Source organism: Rhamphochromis sp. 'chilingali' (assembly GCF_963969265.1).
Source record: "Rhamphochromis sp. 'chilingali' genome assembly, chromosome: 8".
Lineage (NCBI taxonomy): Eukaryota > Metazoa > Chordata > Actinopteri > Cichliformes > Cichlidae > Rhamphochromis > Rhamphochromis sp. 'chilingali'.
In genome coordinates this window covers 7,765,930-7,781,255 of record NC_137935.1, presented here as the reverse complement: position 1 = coordinate 7,781,255, position 15,326 = coordinate 7,765,930, and the positions used below count along the sequence as shown (strand labels likewise).

Genomic DNA, 15,326 nt, shown 5'->3' with positions numbered 1-15,326 from the left:
TTTTCCTGTGGCATGACCGGAGGCAGGCCTTGTGTTTGGCGTTTGCTGGGGAAAAGGTACTTGAAATTGTTTGGTAATGGCCTTTAACGGGTACAAGTGTTACAGCACAAACTAGAAGAGCCTTTAACTTGTTCAGAGACAGATTTTTTTTTTCCCAGAAAAACTAAAAACATCTTATTATCTACTGTGTCATGTGTCCAAATTTCCACCTCCGCAGTAGTTACATTCTTGTGTACCGTTACAGCTAAACCAAAACAATGCATGGAAGCTGTTTTAATCAGTTATATATATATATATATACACATACATACTACAGTCCTGCTTAAAGATCTATGTTTTTGTGCTTCACAGTCCTGGTTTACTTCTTCTGTGGTAACAAGCTGTACATCAAAATGAGCTACTGCAAATATTGCTACCCTTAAATTGAGTGTTTACATCAACAATGTGTGACATGACCCTATTAAAACAATGTGATAGTATGATAATTTAAAGATGACAAATTTACTGATGTTAACTATTCACATAATGTCATGGATGTCATAGGTGTTCTAAACAAAAAAAAGAAAACCTCTCAAAACCCATTGTACACTACTCTCACAGCACCAATGATGGAGAGTCACAGATGGCAACTACATAACAAGCTAAAGAGTCCAGTTTAGATCAAAAACACAAGTAGAGGAATATGAATGGTAGGGCAGCAACTAGAGATTATTTTGGTAGTCGACTAATCTGCCAATTTGCAGAAAAGTAACAAGGTTACGTTTTGTTTCTGCTGAGCCCAGGTGGGGTGAATTGTATAAAACTTATTGCAGGTTTAAACCTTGGCTGTTACGATTTCTTTTATGTTCTGATTTAAAGTATGTCGACCCACCCACACCCTCAAGCTGTTTCTCAGAGTGAAAGTTGTTTCTCACTTTCTGCCCTTAAGCAGAAACAGTGCAGTACGTCTATTGAAAGAAGATAAAGGTAAGGTAAATTACACACTTACAGCACTTGGTATTGTACCAATGAGACTTTAAGCTGAAGAAGGACCTTAGCAATTAGCCAAGTTGATAGGAAAGCTCAGTGTCTGGTGACCAGCTCTGCGTTTGTTAAATGGATGGATGCTGTGCTGCACAGAAGGAGGTTTAATGGTGTTTTAAAATTTACTGTGAACAAACTTTAAGATCAGAACAGTTGAATCTAGAATTTCTTGCTTTGCACAAATTTATCGCACAGATACCTTTTACTGGAAAATAGAGTCGGATGCGATGCATAGGATTGTTCCTGAATCTGGGGAGCCCTCAGTCCTCCTCAGTAAATGTCTCTGTGGTTAAGAATGACATATAGATGAGAGGCGACAGCAGTGTCAGGAGCTCTGAGAGCCACATGGCCATGGGTGATGTGATGTGACGGCTTGTCACTGCGATGTCGGTGACCTGTGGTACGTCTGCAGTGGCACGGCCTAGCTGGTGTTGCGGTAATGCCTTAGTCGCAGCACTTAGACTCTGTCATTGTATCTGACAGAATATATATATTGAATATAGGCCATTGAAACTACTGCCCTGGGGAAGAATAATTAGTATTTTTAGATCAATACAAATGGTAGATTTACTAAAAGACCTTTTTATATATTGTCATCCAGAGTTTTGCATTTCATTACATAGGGTGCCTGGTAATAGAAAAGAGAGCTGCATTGCTTGGCTTATATGAGTTCTTATGATGTCCTTGCATGTTTTTGGAGAATGTTCTCCTGTCCTTTAACTTTGGTGATATCGCATTAAATATTTCTGGATTGTGAACATGCCAAAGCAAGGACTAGCTATAATCTTTCCCTGTAATCTTCAGATTTGGACAGTGGGGAGCTCTTCTTTGGAAGGTAAATGTCTAACAGGATTTTTAGTGTTCAAGCTGCTTTTGATTAAAATAGCAAGTTTCTCTACGGAATGCTGGAACTGAGATACAGTAACTGTTTAAAAAAAAAAAGTTTGCCCTCAGTAAACATAATGGATGATTTCTCTTCAAAGGAGCTCTTATCATCTCTTCCCATTTCCCAGAGGCTGCCACAAAGCTGCCTCTTTTATTCCTCCTGCTGCTGCCGCTGCTCATCCTTCTCTCCTGCCTGCTCTCTGGAGGGCATCCTCAATCTAATACAACTGTGTCAGGAAGTATGGGGATGCAAAGTGCTGAGGAGCCAAAAGTAGCCCACCTCTGCAGTGTGCTGCTTCGTCCCAACACACACCAGCCTGATTAGGGAGGCACACCATGAACCTGTGCTCACATTCCTGTGTAACCTTACGGTATATGAATTCAATTCAATGTAACTATCTAACAAAAGCAGAATACCTGAATTATAATAAAAAGACTTATTATTGCATCTACTAAAGTTAAATTCCTCTTATTCTTACTTCTATGCAAATCCTATTGTTCAATGAAATGTTTGTATTGTGTGAAAGCCAAAGATGGCTCTTTAAATTTAAATTGAAGTGCAAAATTGTCAGTAGTGATTGAGTATGTTTTCTAGTGGTTGCTATGACATCACTGTTATCCTGGAGATTTTTTTTCTTTCTGTTTTGTTGAATAGTATCAAATACACTCTGCTTACCTCGCTACTCACTGAAATGTGCTGAGTAAAACAAACAAGGATCCCCCCCACCGCTTCGATGACCCCACACACACACACACACACACACACACACACACACACACACACACACACACACACACACACACACACACAGTATGATTTGCCTATATACTGCCTTGTGAATATAAATACCAAGTCTGAGCCTTAAAATAATGAAAATGTTCAAGTTATCATGGATGTTTTTTGGCTACACTATCATAGCTTGCAGCTTCCTTCAGCTAGTTCAAATTTTATAATTCGACGGAACCTTCCACATTTGGGCCTGCAGATGAATTTTGTGTGACAGCTGATCATTGGCACTGGTCTGAAGGTTCTTATTTCTTATCTGGCAATAAATGAGCTGAAATCCCCTCTTGCAACAGTATGCAACCTGCTGAACTGCATAAATATTATGTCTCCCTAGGAACACAATAGTCGTATTTATTCCTTTATTTTGGGACTGTTTTTTTCCATGTCAAATGCCGAGAGGGAGGTCTCTAGCTCTCTCAGGAGCAGATTGCAACATGTTTCAAGGCTCTGGTGAATAGATTAAAGGCTGGCAAGCTCAATCTCTCATTGAGCCACACTCTCTTACTCACACATGCGCAGACACAAAACCTGCAAACACTCTAAAACCTATACCCTTAAAGCATGTATGGCTCAGAGGGCTGTGCCACTGGACTGACAGATGGTACCATGAGGCTTGGTGTTGCGCCGTTGTGATGGCTCACCCGGAGCCCCATCCACACTGCTCAGCATCACTGCAGTGCTCAGCTTGACACACAAGCCAACAGCCTTCCAGCTCACATGAACAGATAGGCTCTGTTGACATGGCCAAGGTCAGGTTCCTCACTGACACAGTCAAAGATCATCAACAAACGTGAACCGGAATATGTTCAAAACTGAACTTATCGTTCTTAATTTCCTCAGGAAAATCATTTTTTGGAAAATTGTCTCCAAGCTTGGATCAGCGGCTCTGCACTGTGCCGTATTGGGTTCTTTTTCGGTTTACTATATCTGTGAGAACTTTTAATTTGATTTTCCAGCTTGTACTAATCCATTTTTGAAAAAAAATAAAATCCTGGTGTACACACTGTGCTAAACCTTGGGCCTGACAGTGGCTGAACGTTTTCTCAACACAGAAAATCAACGGCGCAGTTGCGCGTGCCTCTCTTAGATGATCAGTATATAATATATAGGTTTAAGCCGCTCATGCAGAAGGAATCTCTTTCAAAGTGATTCAGAGCATCTGAGCTCATTAAATGTTAATCAAAAAATCTATTTTGAGATCACTAGGAGATCAGTCATGAGGATTTCAGGTCAGCTGTGAGGCCACTGCATCCGAGTACTGAGAGTTGAGTGAGCAGGATGGTCCTTTTTTTGCTGTGAAGTGTTTGCGCTTGACGTTGGGATTTGTCCCAATTGAAGCCAGTATCGTGACACATATGAGTGACTGAAGCATGAGAAAATCTCAACTGCAAAGTCTTGAGACACTTCATCCTTGAAGTTTGAACTGAACACTACTCCTGGCTATTTTTTTTTTTTTTTTTTTTTAAATGGCACAGAAACAGAAATGAGGCAACCCTCTCTCACAGTGGCTTTTTGCAACACATGCACTGTCCTTTCCATTATTCATGATGTGTTTTCACTGACAGTGCCTTGAACCATGAGGAGTACTCCTGTCTGTCTTTTCCAGAAAGAGCCCTGTGGAATGAGAGAACATGTACCTGAGGTGCACACACTAAAAAAAAAGCCTGTTCTCATCTGGTTTTGGAGAAAATCACATGTCGTAGATTATGCGGCTCTCATTGAAGATGGAAAAAGTTCATATGGCTGATTAACTCATGGAGCATTTCCAGTGTAAAATTATATGCAACTCCAGAGTTCCCTGTATTAAGCAGGAATCAAGCAGCCAGACTGCCATTAAGATAAGAGGTTTTTTTCTTCTCTAGACTCTAAGAAACTGTCTGCTGAGGTTACTTTATCTAGCAAAGCATGTTTAAATTATTGCCTCTCTTTTTGTTTGGTATTGGGTTGCATTTTATTTTGTTTCATTACTTTTTTAATTATTATCTTAATTACTATTATTATGTAATTATTATTATTATTATTATTATTATTATTATTATTTATTATTATTTGTTTTGGTTTTAGATGCAAACCAATAAAACGTACATTACGTTTCACTTACCAGCCTACTTTGTTTACTTATTTGTCCCTGTCGAGAACATTTTTTAAATACTACTCTCTTTTTCTACTATTGAAACAATCCTTAATGCAGATTTCAAGATAATGTGGCAAATGTTGCACATGCAAGCCCTGTTGGGGCTGTTGGATGAGCTTAGATTAAGAAAAAAAACAGATTTTTATAAGCACCTTGAAAGTGCAAATTCTCAACATACATTATTTTGCACAATAGGAGGCAAACATCCAAGAGAATGAAAACTGACCGTAGTTTTTTTTTTTTTTTTTGAGTGGATTCATACTCATCATAAAATGGAGCAAAAGTAAGGGTCTGCTGCTTGCATGTTGAATTTTCTCCTGGATATCTTTGTTTTGCAGTTGTGGTTTAAAAAATATGGTTTGTATTAGCGAGATAAAGTTAAATGCAAAGTCAGTGTGATTAAACAAAACAATGTCCCTCTGCTTTTAAGTGCATCGGCATTATTGTCATCATCCAGTTACTGTGTCGAAGCACGCATGGACATGTATTAGCATTTACAGGCTTGGTGAGTCAGAGATATTTGTACCTTGATTAACATGAACTGTTGTTAAGAGCATTAGTAGAAATAATATGACATGAACAGAGTAGAAATGTAGTGAACTGCAGGATTCGCTCCAAAGCCTCAAGCTATGAATCATCTTAATGCCAGCTAGTGGAAATGAGTCAAATTTGTTCCACAGTGAAATATGCAACACACTGATACTCCTCCTATGATCAGGCTGGTGTACAATTAAAACCATTTTGTTTCCATGCAGGAGTCGCATTAAAATATGGTCAGATAATCAGCCATTTGTATGAATGCATTTACACAACAGATCGCTTCTTAATAGACAGCCTTCCTCACTGTTGTTAAAGACTCATATTGGAGATTGTATTGTTTTGTTGACATGATGATATCTTCTCCTAAAAATATGACTCATTTTTGGAATAGTAAAATTCACAGTTAGGATGTTAAGAGTGTTGCTGTGTGCTTAGTTAGTTCCACCTCTGTTCTTATTACCTTAAATGAAGACATGGGTAGAGGACAAAAGGAAATCAGATATCTGCACCAGCATGTTAAGCAGAATCTCAGCCACAAAGGAGAAACTCTGTATATCTAACGAAGCACAATGGATGAAAATATAATGTATGCAAATGAGGGAAACAGACAAAGAGCTTATTCTTCTCTCTGCAGTCTGTCGACTATATCAGATTCCTAACTATCTTCTCATCCCATTCAATGCGCTCAGGCTACATTATATCAAAACATTTTTCCAGTTCCTTCTTGCTGTATTGGAAGAGTTTAAATAAAACTGTGTATTCAAATTTTGCCCAATCTGAACGTGCATAGTCTTACCCTAATTTGTGATTGATGCCAGAATGAACCGTTTGAGAAATCACTGCTTTTTTTAACTTTAAGATTAGCATTTGTTAATTAATATGTGTGAAATTAGTCTTGAATACATGGTGTCACTTCACGTCTGTGTAGTGTATTCATTTTCAGAACTGCTTTACATTCTCTCACATGACATATTTTCCATTAAGTACAATAATTGAACTCTGGGTTTATCTGAACTGCATACCTGCTGGGGTTATTTTTGAGGGGAGGGGGTTGCTTACCTGGTGATAAAAAGGTAAATGTTAAAAGCCTTTGATATTTTTTTTCTGGGTTTAACTTCTATATGTTGTTTTTTGCAGATTCATGGATCTTTGCGAAGGAAGATTGAGGGGCATGCCCCAGGACAAATATCAAAGCAAAATGGCCTCTCCTGTGGTTTCCCTGGATCAGACTTTAAGCGGGTCCGTGTGGACCACAACTTAGCCCAGTCCCATTCTCTGCAAGGCACCTCAGCCATGAGCATGCAGAGGAAGAATTACATGATGCCTCATGCACTGGGGTCAGACATATTCAACATGACCCTGAAAGAAATGAAGAAAGAGCCCTCTGAGATCCAGTCTTGTGACCAGTCAAATGCAGAGATGATGTTTGACTTCAAAGATGAAGGTCAGATTGATCCAGAACTCCAGGATCTCTTTGATGAACTGACAAAGACGGTGCCTACACTGAATGACCTGGAGTTTGAAAAGATGCTAAAGCAGGATGATACATTTGGCTTGGATCTAGGACGGCCAAGCTCGGCGGGAGCAGCTGCCAGTCTGTGCTCTCCACTGGAGAAGCCGATAAAGACAGAGCACTCACCTGATTTTGGGCAGGCTCATTGTGGCTCACCACAGCTTCGACCCGCTTCTGCAGGGCCCACTTTCACATTGACCAGCACGTCTTCAACCACCACATCGCAAAAAGCAAACACTCAGGCAGGACACCCAAGGATGCCCTGTTGGCCTGAAATATCTCACGCAGAGCAGCTAAAGCAGATGGCAGCAAACCAGCAGCAACCGAATTCTCTTCTCCATCACCACCACCAAACCGCACCTGTGGCCCTGACCAGCTGGGCTCCTTCCATGAGCACCCACTCCTCCACCAGCACCTTCCCTCAAGACAATGTCTCTAGCCCACTCCCACTCAACCAGCAGAGGATTGGCTCTCACAATAAAGGGATCAACAACTGTCTCTTCAAATCAACCAGCCACAATGGCTCCAATCATTTGGACATGAAGGTTCTCAGCACCAAGCCTACATTGCATTTCAGCCCCAAAGTACCCCATTCTGCCAGCCAGCCCATGTCTATCATGACAAACCCAGTGAACAAGACAGAACAGCAGCAACAGTCACCTTCACCGGGCCCACATCAGCCACATTCAGGTCTTCATTTCCAGAACCAACAAATCCCCACATCAGGAGCCCTTTGTCTGCAAACCAAGACTGCTCACGGAGGGCTGCCTTTCAGACCGTCACAGCAGCGGCAGGTAAGGTCTCTGTCCAAAATTCCTTTACACACGATTGCCCTTATGTGAAAACACTATTTTAACTTTTCAGCTCTACAGCAGGACGGCTTCCACAATTAAGAGATTTGATATAACATGTGCCCATAGCGGCATATCAAGCATAGCTAGTGCCATAAAATACTGAGACCAGTATGGCTACTTAACATTCTGTTTGATCCACAGAATGTTTCATTTTTCTATTTTACTGCACTTTATGAACAAAGTCAATAACAGCACCGACTGCCTTTTTTTCTGTAGAAAGTCTAGTAACATAATCCAAAGCACAATCAAACGTACTGATTTAGTTGTCCTGCTGGCATCTTCAGTTTGCTTGCAGCAGCCAAGCTGCTGTCTAAAACAGCTACAATGCAGCTCTGTTTATTCTGCGACTTTATTGTTCTTGCTAATGTCTGTGTGTGTGCGTTTGACGATGACACAGATTGTCAGAGCATGGTAGATTATCATGCAGGACTTCTAATTTCTCTGCTTGTCATGGTGGCTCCCTGTCAGGGCACAGATATGCACAGCGGGATTTGCTAATTGGAGGTTGTTAGCTACAAGGGACAAGTGGTGGAAAATGACAGTAATCTGCTTAGCCTAGTGCCGGAGGTTGAATCACTGATTTGTTATGATTGGAGAGATTTAGACCCTCCCCTCTTTCATTTTTTGCACCAACAATATCTGTAGCTGCCTTTGTGTGAAACGATAATGCGAGCCCCGCAACAGAGCTCTCGTAACCTCTACAGATCAAGGGAAGTGCTTGGGTGACTGGGAGAGGGTGGGAAGAAGGAGAGAGGGAGGGAGTTATGCAGACATGGAAGTAAACCAGGTAGGATCATGACAGTTACATCAACACATCAAAACGGGACCAGTTTTACCACTGCTAGAGCTATTTACACTTTAAACAGTGGCTGTTCATGGTTACCTTGAAACTACTTGACAAATATTCCTGATATCAGAAGCCTTACATAAATGTTTGAGGCAGAAATACACGGGCTTAAAGATTGGTAGATGATTTAAATAGACAAAGAAAAAAAGCATTTTCTGGGCTCAGATTGACCCCATTTCACAATATTTCAAATCTTTTTTCATAAACACAATGGATCATTTCAAGCAAATGTACTGGCTGCCGTAATAGTGACAGTAGTATTAGTGTTGCATTAGCGATAATAAGCATTTTTTTTAAAATATGTAAGATGTGGTATCTAATTTAAAAAGGATTGCAGTGAGAGAAAAGGGGAAGACACTTAACAGAGCTGGATATCAAATAATGAAAAAGACTTGTGAATTTGTTGAATTATTAAACATTATTTCAGAGCTCCTTAAAGTAAAACCTCTTTTTAAAAGTTTGTGAGGGGTTAAGGGCTTGGTGAGACAGCTTTCCCAAAGAGATTCTTTTTTTTAATGTGACCAAATAACCAGCACGTAGCTATGAATATGATAGGGTTAGAATTGAGGATTACAAAAAAGACCTTTATAATTTATGGACACTATTTATAATTTCAAGCTGAGCTAAAAAGTGCTGATAATGGTGTTTGTAAATTTTAGCCAGCATGTACAGGGTTAAAAGTCCAGCTAATGAGAGAGGGACAGCTTATAGAGAGGAGAAAAAGAGTGGAGTCTCTTCCCACAGTGAACTGAATTAGTAATGCCAGAGAAATAAAGGTCCTGAAAGAGTGCCCTGATCCCCTGTGTAACTAGCAGTGGGCTTCCTTCCACTGCCTGAAGCTGGAGACCGTTATTAAAGCATGCACGTCCAAACATGTTTGAAGCTTCTTACTAATAATCAGTTTCTGAATCAAACCTGACGAAATTCAAATCCACCACTGTGTAAACCTCTGAGGTTGCACAATATTCGCTTCACCCACTTAAAGTACTCATACGAGTACATTCTGGAGCAGCATGCACTAGAGGACACTAATGCATTATGAAACCTGAGTTACTGTGGTTGGTGGCAATGCTGTCTCAAGGACAAAATTTTGTGTTGCTAGTTTCACCAGTTGTGTAGCTGTCTTGTGTGTTTTGGCTAAAGAAAAAATACTTTGGGGTGTAATATGAGTGCTAATAAAGAATGAGGCAATCCCGGTGTTTATTATTTTTAATTTCTGAAATATTGCAGCAGTGGAAAAAGTACTGCTTCAATAAAAAGAAAAAAGCTCTGTATGGAGTTTTCGCTTCCAGAAAGACCTTTCAGGGAAACAAAGAAAAATGGTTTTCTAGCACAAACTATGTTAGTGAAAGTTAAGCTTTTTAGTTCCTTAATGACTCAAGTCAAATAGTTACTGAATATTTTTCCATATTAAATATCTTTATAGCAATATAATGACCTATGTTTACATTTTTTTTTATTTCAAATTCAGTTGTGTACACATGCATTACAAATATTTGTCAGACAGTCTTATCCAAAGCGACATCCGTATTTTCTCTGCATCAGATCAAATGAAGACATTTGACAGCGATTTCATCATCCCATACCAATTCCTATTTTAATACGACACACAAACTTTCTGGAGAATACTGTCCTTATTGAAATGCATGAACCCAGTCGCCAAAGTAGCCGAATGCTCACAGTGCATGCCACATAATCTGGCTGCAGACCTGAGCTGGATGTCATAACCCGTCTAACACATTTCCTTTCTGTTTTATCACTACTACTACACAACTGTCTAGTAACGGCAAACATTGAGTAGAACTCAAAACTAAGGCAACATCTAAAAATAAAGGTTTACTCAAAGTAAATAAGGACTCCTCAACTTTTGTTGTCGATCTTGTGGCACCAGATCCTTCAGTTAGGATAAGAGCGGGGCCGTAGGGGTTGAGCCTACCAGGTCACTCCAGCAGTGCTGTGAAGGGAGTACTTGTTTCCTGGGAAAGGGAGCTGCGGCCAAGTCCAGATGCCGAGGCGCTCCCCAGGGACAGCATCCTGAGACCAGACTGGAGGAAGTGCAGTGTGAGAGCCGGCGAGGCTGGGCCTGGATCACTGTCAGCTGCCTGCGCTGCCGCAGGATGGGAGACTAAATCACTCCGCTCCTTCTCTCAAGCCCGAGCCACATGTGGTATTCATTTACAAAAAACTTGTGAAGAATGGAAGGGGGGAAAACATGGAAAACAGCTTTATGACACATCAGGATGACAGAGGATTACTCAGTTGTACACGCTAAAACACCCCTCATTGGGTCTTTTCTTACAACAAAGATGGATCAAGCTCTCTTCAGTTTACCTCTGTGGGGAACAAGTCTTTGAAGGTCACGTTTTCTTATAGACTCAGTAAATGGATAAAGTAAATCAAAACCAGTGACTCTGCTTTCTACTGTAAGAGGAGAAACCACTGTTTTGATGTTTCAGTCCCTGTGTAACCTCATTGCCATGCTTGGTTTGCTGTGTGGGTTGAACTCGGGCAGAGAAGGCGAATATTAGCTTACGTGAAGTGGCTTGTGACTCCTGATGAGTTTCGGCTTCCCTTAGTCTCTAATCCTGTCTCGTTACTTCTCCAAATTTCAGTCCATTCATTATCATTCACTAAGACTAGTAGACACACACGCACACACATATTCTTCCTTTTTTTCTTCAGAAAATCAGAACGCTACTACCCTGTAGATATTCATTCTCTGCAAAGACTCTGTCCTTAAGTAGTAGCTTCTGGTAAATGCACTGTTGGATTTCTAATCCATTTTACCCTGGGAAACATTTTAAGTCAACACAATGACTGACACTGTATACACAGTATGTGTTGACTTGGATTTGGTGCACATTAACCTCCTTCATGACAAATGTTCGCACTTGATGCAAGCTTGTGTGTTGTGAGGGTGTCCACATGAAAGGCTAGTTTTATTTGGAGCGCTTGGATGGTCGTCACAGCTGTCTAAAAAAGCTAAAGAAAATATGAAATGGAAGGACTGTAACATCTTAAGCACCATGGTATTCACATGGTGAAAGATTATCTGCAACAACAACAAAAAAAGCATACACTGAGCACAAAACTTTAAACAAAAAGCTAGTTTGGATCTCTCAATTCCTGCGCCGCAGACTACAACTGGGGCGATCGTGGCTCAAGAGTTGGGAGTTCGCCTTGTAATCGGAAGGTTGCCGGTTCGAGCCCCAGCTTGGACAGTCTCGGTCGTTGTGTCCTTGGGCAAGACACTTCACCTGTTGCCTACTGGTGGTGGTCAGAGGGCCTGGTGGCGCCAGTGTCCGGCAGCCTCGCCTCTGTCAGTGCGCCCCAGGGTGGCTGTGGCTACAATGTAGCTTACCATCACCAGTGTGTGAATGTGTGTGTGAATGGGTGGATGACTGGATATGTAAAGCGCTTTGGGGTCCTTAGGGACTAGAAAAGCGCTATATAAATACAGGCCATTTACCATTTACAACATTTTAATCAGTGATAGTGTCAGGAGCCAAATGGGTTTCTAGAGGATGGAATGCCTCCTTGCCAAAAACAACACAGTGATCAGTAAGGGAGATCTTATTAAATGGAGGTAGTCATGGTGCTGGCGCTTAACTTCCCATCGGCACACATTTCCTGCTGTCTCAGGGATTCTTTCCACTCTCTTTAGACACAATTATCAGGGGAGAGGCAGGCCTTGAGGATGACTTGAACCCCCCGCACCTCCCCCAACAAAAAAAAAAGAACAGAAAAAAAAGCCCCCTCCATTTTTCCCTTTTTCATCTGCAGAGGGAGTAGCCTTGACCACATTCTGGAGGTTGAATAGCATCTTTGAAACAGATGTATGATGTCTTGTAGAGTTTCGCCCCCTACTGGCACGCCTGTGTTGTTGCAATGTTTTGATTTTGTGCTTTCACTGAGAGTAATGTAAGACCATCCTATTGTCTCTTTTTCAAAGGGTCTTCCTGCTGGTCCAAGGCTTCCCACTAATGGAAGCTTAGGAGTCATGTCAGCCCAGCCACAGCCACGACCCCCGGTCCCAAACAACCAGCAGAAAGGGCCTCCAAAAACACAGGCCATGCAAAGACAGCTCAACCAACCCCAGCACACCATCGGCAATTCAGTAAGCTGCATTTACATCATACCGTTTTCACTGATTAATTAAGACTGTTTTGATCAATCATATGAATATACTGTTTTTACTTTCAAGGACAAAGACAACACACATGATCAGTTTAGTCGTCACCTGACAAGACCACCGCCAGATTACAAGCAGTCAAGAAGTATAGCTGGAGTTCAGCAGGGAAACATCTTCCCAGGTACTTTAAATTTCTAGTGATTAAGGAATGCTTTACATGCTAACAAACAATCTTAATAAAAAAAACTTTTTTTTCTTTGTTTGATGTTTCTGCAGGTCGAAACTCCTCCCAGTGTCCTAACAGTGGCCCTGAGAAGACCCTACAGTCTTGTCACCTTGCAGTTGGTTCTGCTTCAAAGATGAGTGCTTCACCATCAGACCGTAGATTTTCTATTGGGACAGATTGTCACCCCAGTTCTTGTGTCAGCCAATGCCAGCAGCAAAACAGTCACAGTCAAATTCGACTGAATCCGAGTAAACCCAGGTTCCAGGGCCCAAACACACAAGGAAAGTCTTTTGGGATAAACAGTGTGGCAGGTGTACAGCACCAGAGATTGACATCTCACTTGCGTTCCTCTGTGCCAGGACAGGGTGTAGGAGGGTTGGTGACAAATGTCAACATGGGCTGGGGTTCAGCCAACAAGCAAGTGACACCTGGACTCTGTATTAGGCAGCTACCCAACCCACTACAGTCCCAGGGTGTGCAGGACTTGCCGAACCATCCATTCCAACAGAGACACATTGCCCCTCCCAACCAGGTAGCACCAGACATCAGCATGCACACTCTAAACCCTCCACTAAGAGACATAGGCCAGAGAGTAAGTCAGGCAATGATGGGTTCTCCCTCAGCCGTGGGAAACCTTAACCAGGCCTCACCTGAACCGAGGATACCAGCAGGGAACTTTACAGAGCCCAGTCCCAGCTCTAGCAGCTACCATAATAACAGAACTAACCGTCTGACCTTTGACTTCCTCCCAGAGGGGGACAACACAGTTCCGGGAATCAATGCAGACTCAGACTTCATAGATTCCCTGCTCAAATCGGGCTCTGGAAATGATGACTGGATGAAAGATATCAATTTGGATGAGATTCTTGGTAGCCACTCGTGAATTTGGGTCACAAATGACTAAAAATGGACCCACAGCTCAGAGCTTGTAGAGGTGTAAAGGATTACATTTGTAAGTAATATTAAAATGGACTTTTATAGACTTATTATTACCCAGATATACTGAATTGCTTTGTATTGTATTTACTGTGAAAATCAATTGTGTTCTATGTACTCTGCGTATTTCTTCCTGGTGTATTGGCCAAGAAATTGCTTTTCTATGCAGTCACTGTTTTTGTGGTCTGTGCTCTGTGCTGTCTTATAGAGTAAAGTACAAAATTCACACTGTGAAAAGAAAATATTGCCATTATTTTCCTTTTCATCCTGGTTTGTGTTTCAAAGTCTAGCATCACGTGGTATGAGCTTTCCAGTGTTTTGCTGCCAGACACAAGCAAGCTTGCAAAAGCATTTTTTCCCCTTTACTTCCTTCTTGTTCAAACTGTTTCATCTGTGGTAGTTACAGTTTAAATTATGTAACCATTATTTTTTTTCATGTTATATTTAATAATTATTGGAATAGTAAGTAGACATTATATTACATGTAATTAATAAAATTTATTTGACTCAAGTTGTGCTTTTGTTGACTTTATTTAATAATGAATAGTTTGGTTTACTACATCTCATACTTCCAAATCAGCGCATGTAGATACTCTTAATTAAAGGATGCTTTGATGTTATGTCCCACTTTACAGGGTTAGTGTGTTGAAATGACACACTTTAACCCAAATGGCAACCTTTTCATAAAAATAAACAAGTAGTGTACAGTGCTTAAACTTAACAAAATACTTTTTAGTGCCTTAAAATATTTAAGGCACTAATGAAGCTTTTTCTTTGTTTGTAACTACCCCAAATCTGTCCATGCAGCTTTTGGTACCTAAAGCTAACCAGCAAGTAAAAGCAAAAGTGAAAGTTGGATGGAAACAAGTCAGCAGAGTGAATGAATACCAAAGAAACAAAATCAAACACACAAACAAAACCTAAACTGTTTTCTTCAGGCTGACAAAAATGGTATTATGCATATTCATTTTGTCCCCAAAACAGACAAGATATTCTGGAAGTCATATATAAATCAAACGAGGACAGCCTTCTTTCATCTTAAGAATTGTCAAAATTAGGAACATCCTATCTAAGAGTGAAAGGAAAAAATACTGCATACATACACATAGTCCTTCTACTCTGGACTATTTTTTATTAAGGTGTCTCAGTACCACACTGAGAGAAGTGAGGCGAAAGTGTGCGATACTGAAAAGAAAGCGAGTGATGATTGCTGTATGATTTTTTTCCCCCAAACATCAGCTTTTAAAACAAAATGTTCAGCACTGCCTGAACTGAAACAACCATTATTCTAGATAATTACACCTGCGGATGAGTGTTGCTGAGGGACTGTAATATTGTTATGTAATGATGATTTGCACAAAATGTCATTGAACCCTACAAAGCAGATATTATATTGGTTATGTATTTTAGCTAATAACGCTCATGATTAAAAAATAAAACGAGAAGCCT

General features: G+C 40.7%; 1 protein-coding gene across 1 annotated transcript in view; it reads left to right on the top strand.

Annotated features, from left to right (window-relative positions):
• The window catches only part of maml2 (mastermind like transcriptional coactivator 2), a 33,856-nt gene extending 19,474 nt beyond the window's left edge, over positions 1 to 14,382 (top strand). Inside the window, exons 2-5 of the mRNA XM_080888760.1 lie at positions 6,507 to 7,676; positions 12,536 to 12,700; positions 12,788 to 12,896; positions 12,992 to 14,382. Of these exons, the coding sequence (XP_080744886.1) occupies positions 6,507 to 7,676; positions 12,536 to 12,700; positions 12,788 to 12,896; positions 12,992 to 13,824 (2,277 nt within the window). The 3' untranslated portion in view covers positions 13,825 to 14,382. The remainder of the gene's footprint in view (positions 1 to 6,506; positions 7,677 to 12,535; positions 12,701 to 12,787; positions 12,897 to 12,991) is intronic.
• The last annotated feature ends 944 nt before the right edge of the window (positions 14,383 to 15,326 follow it).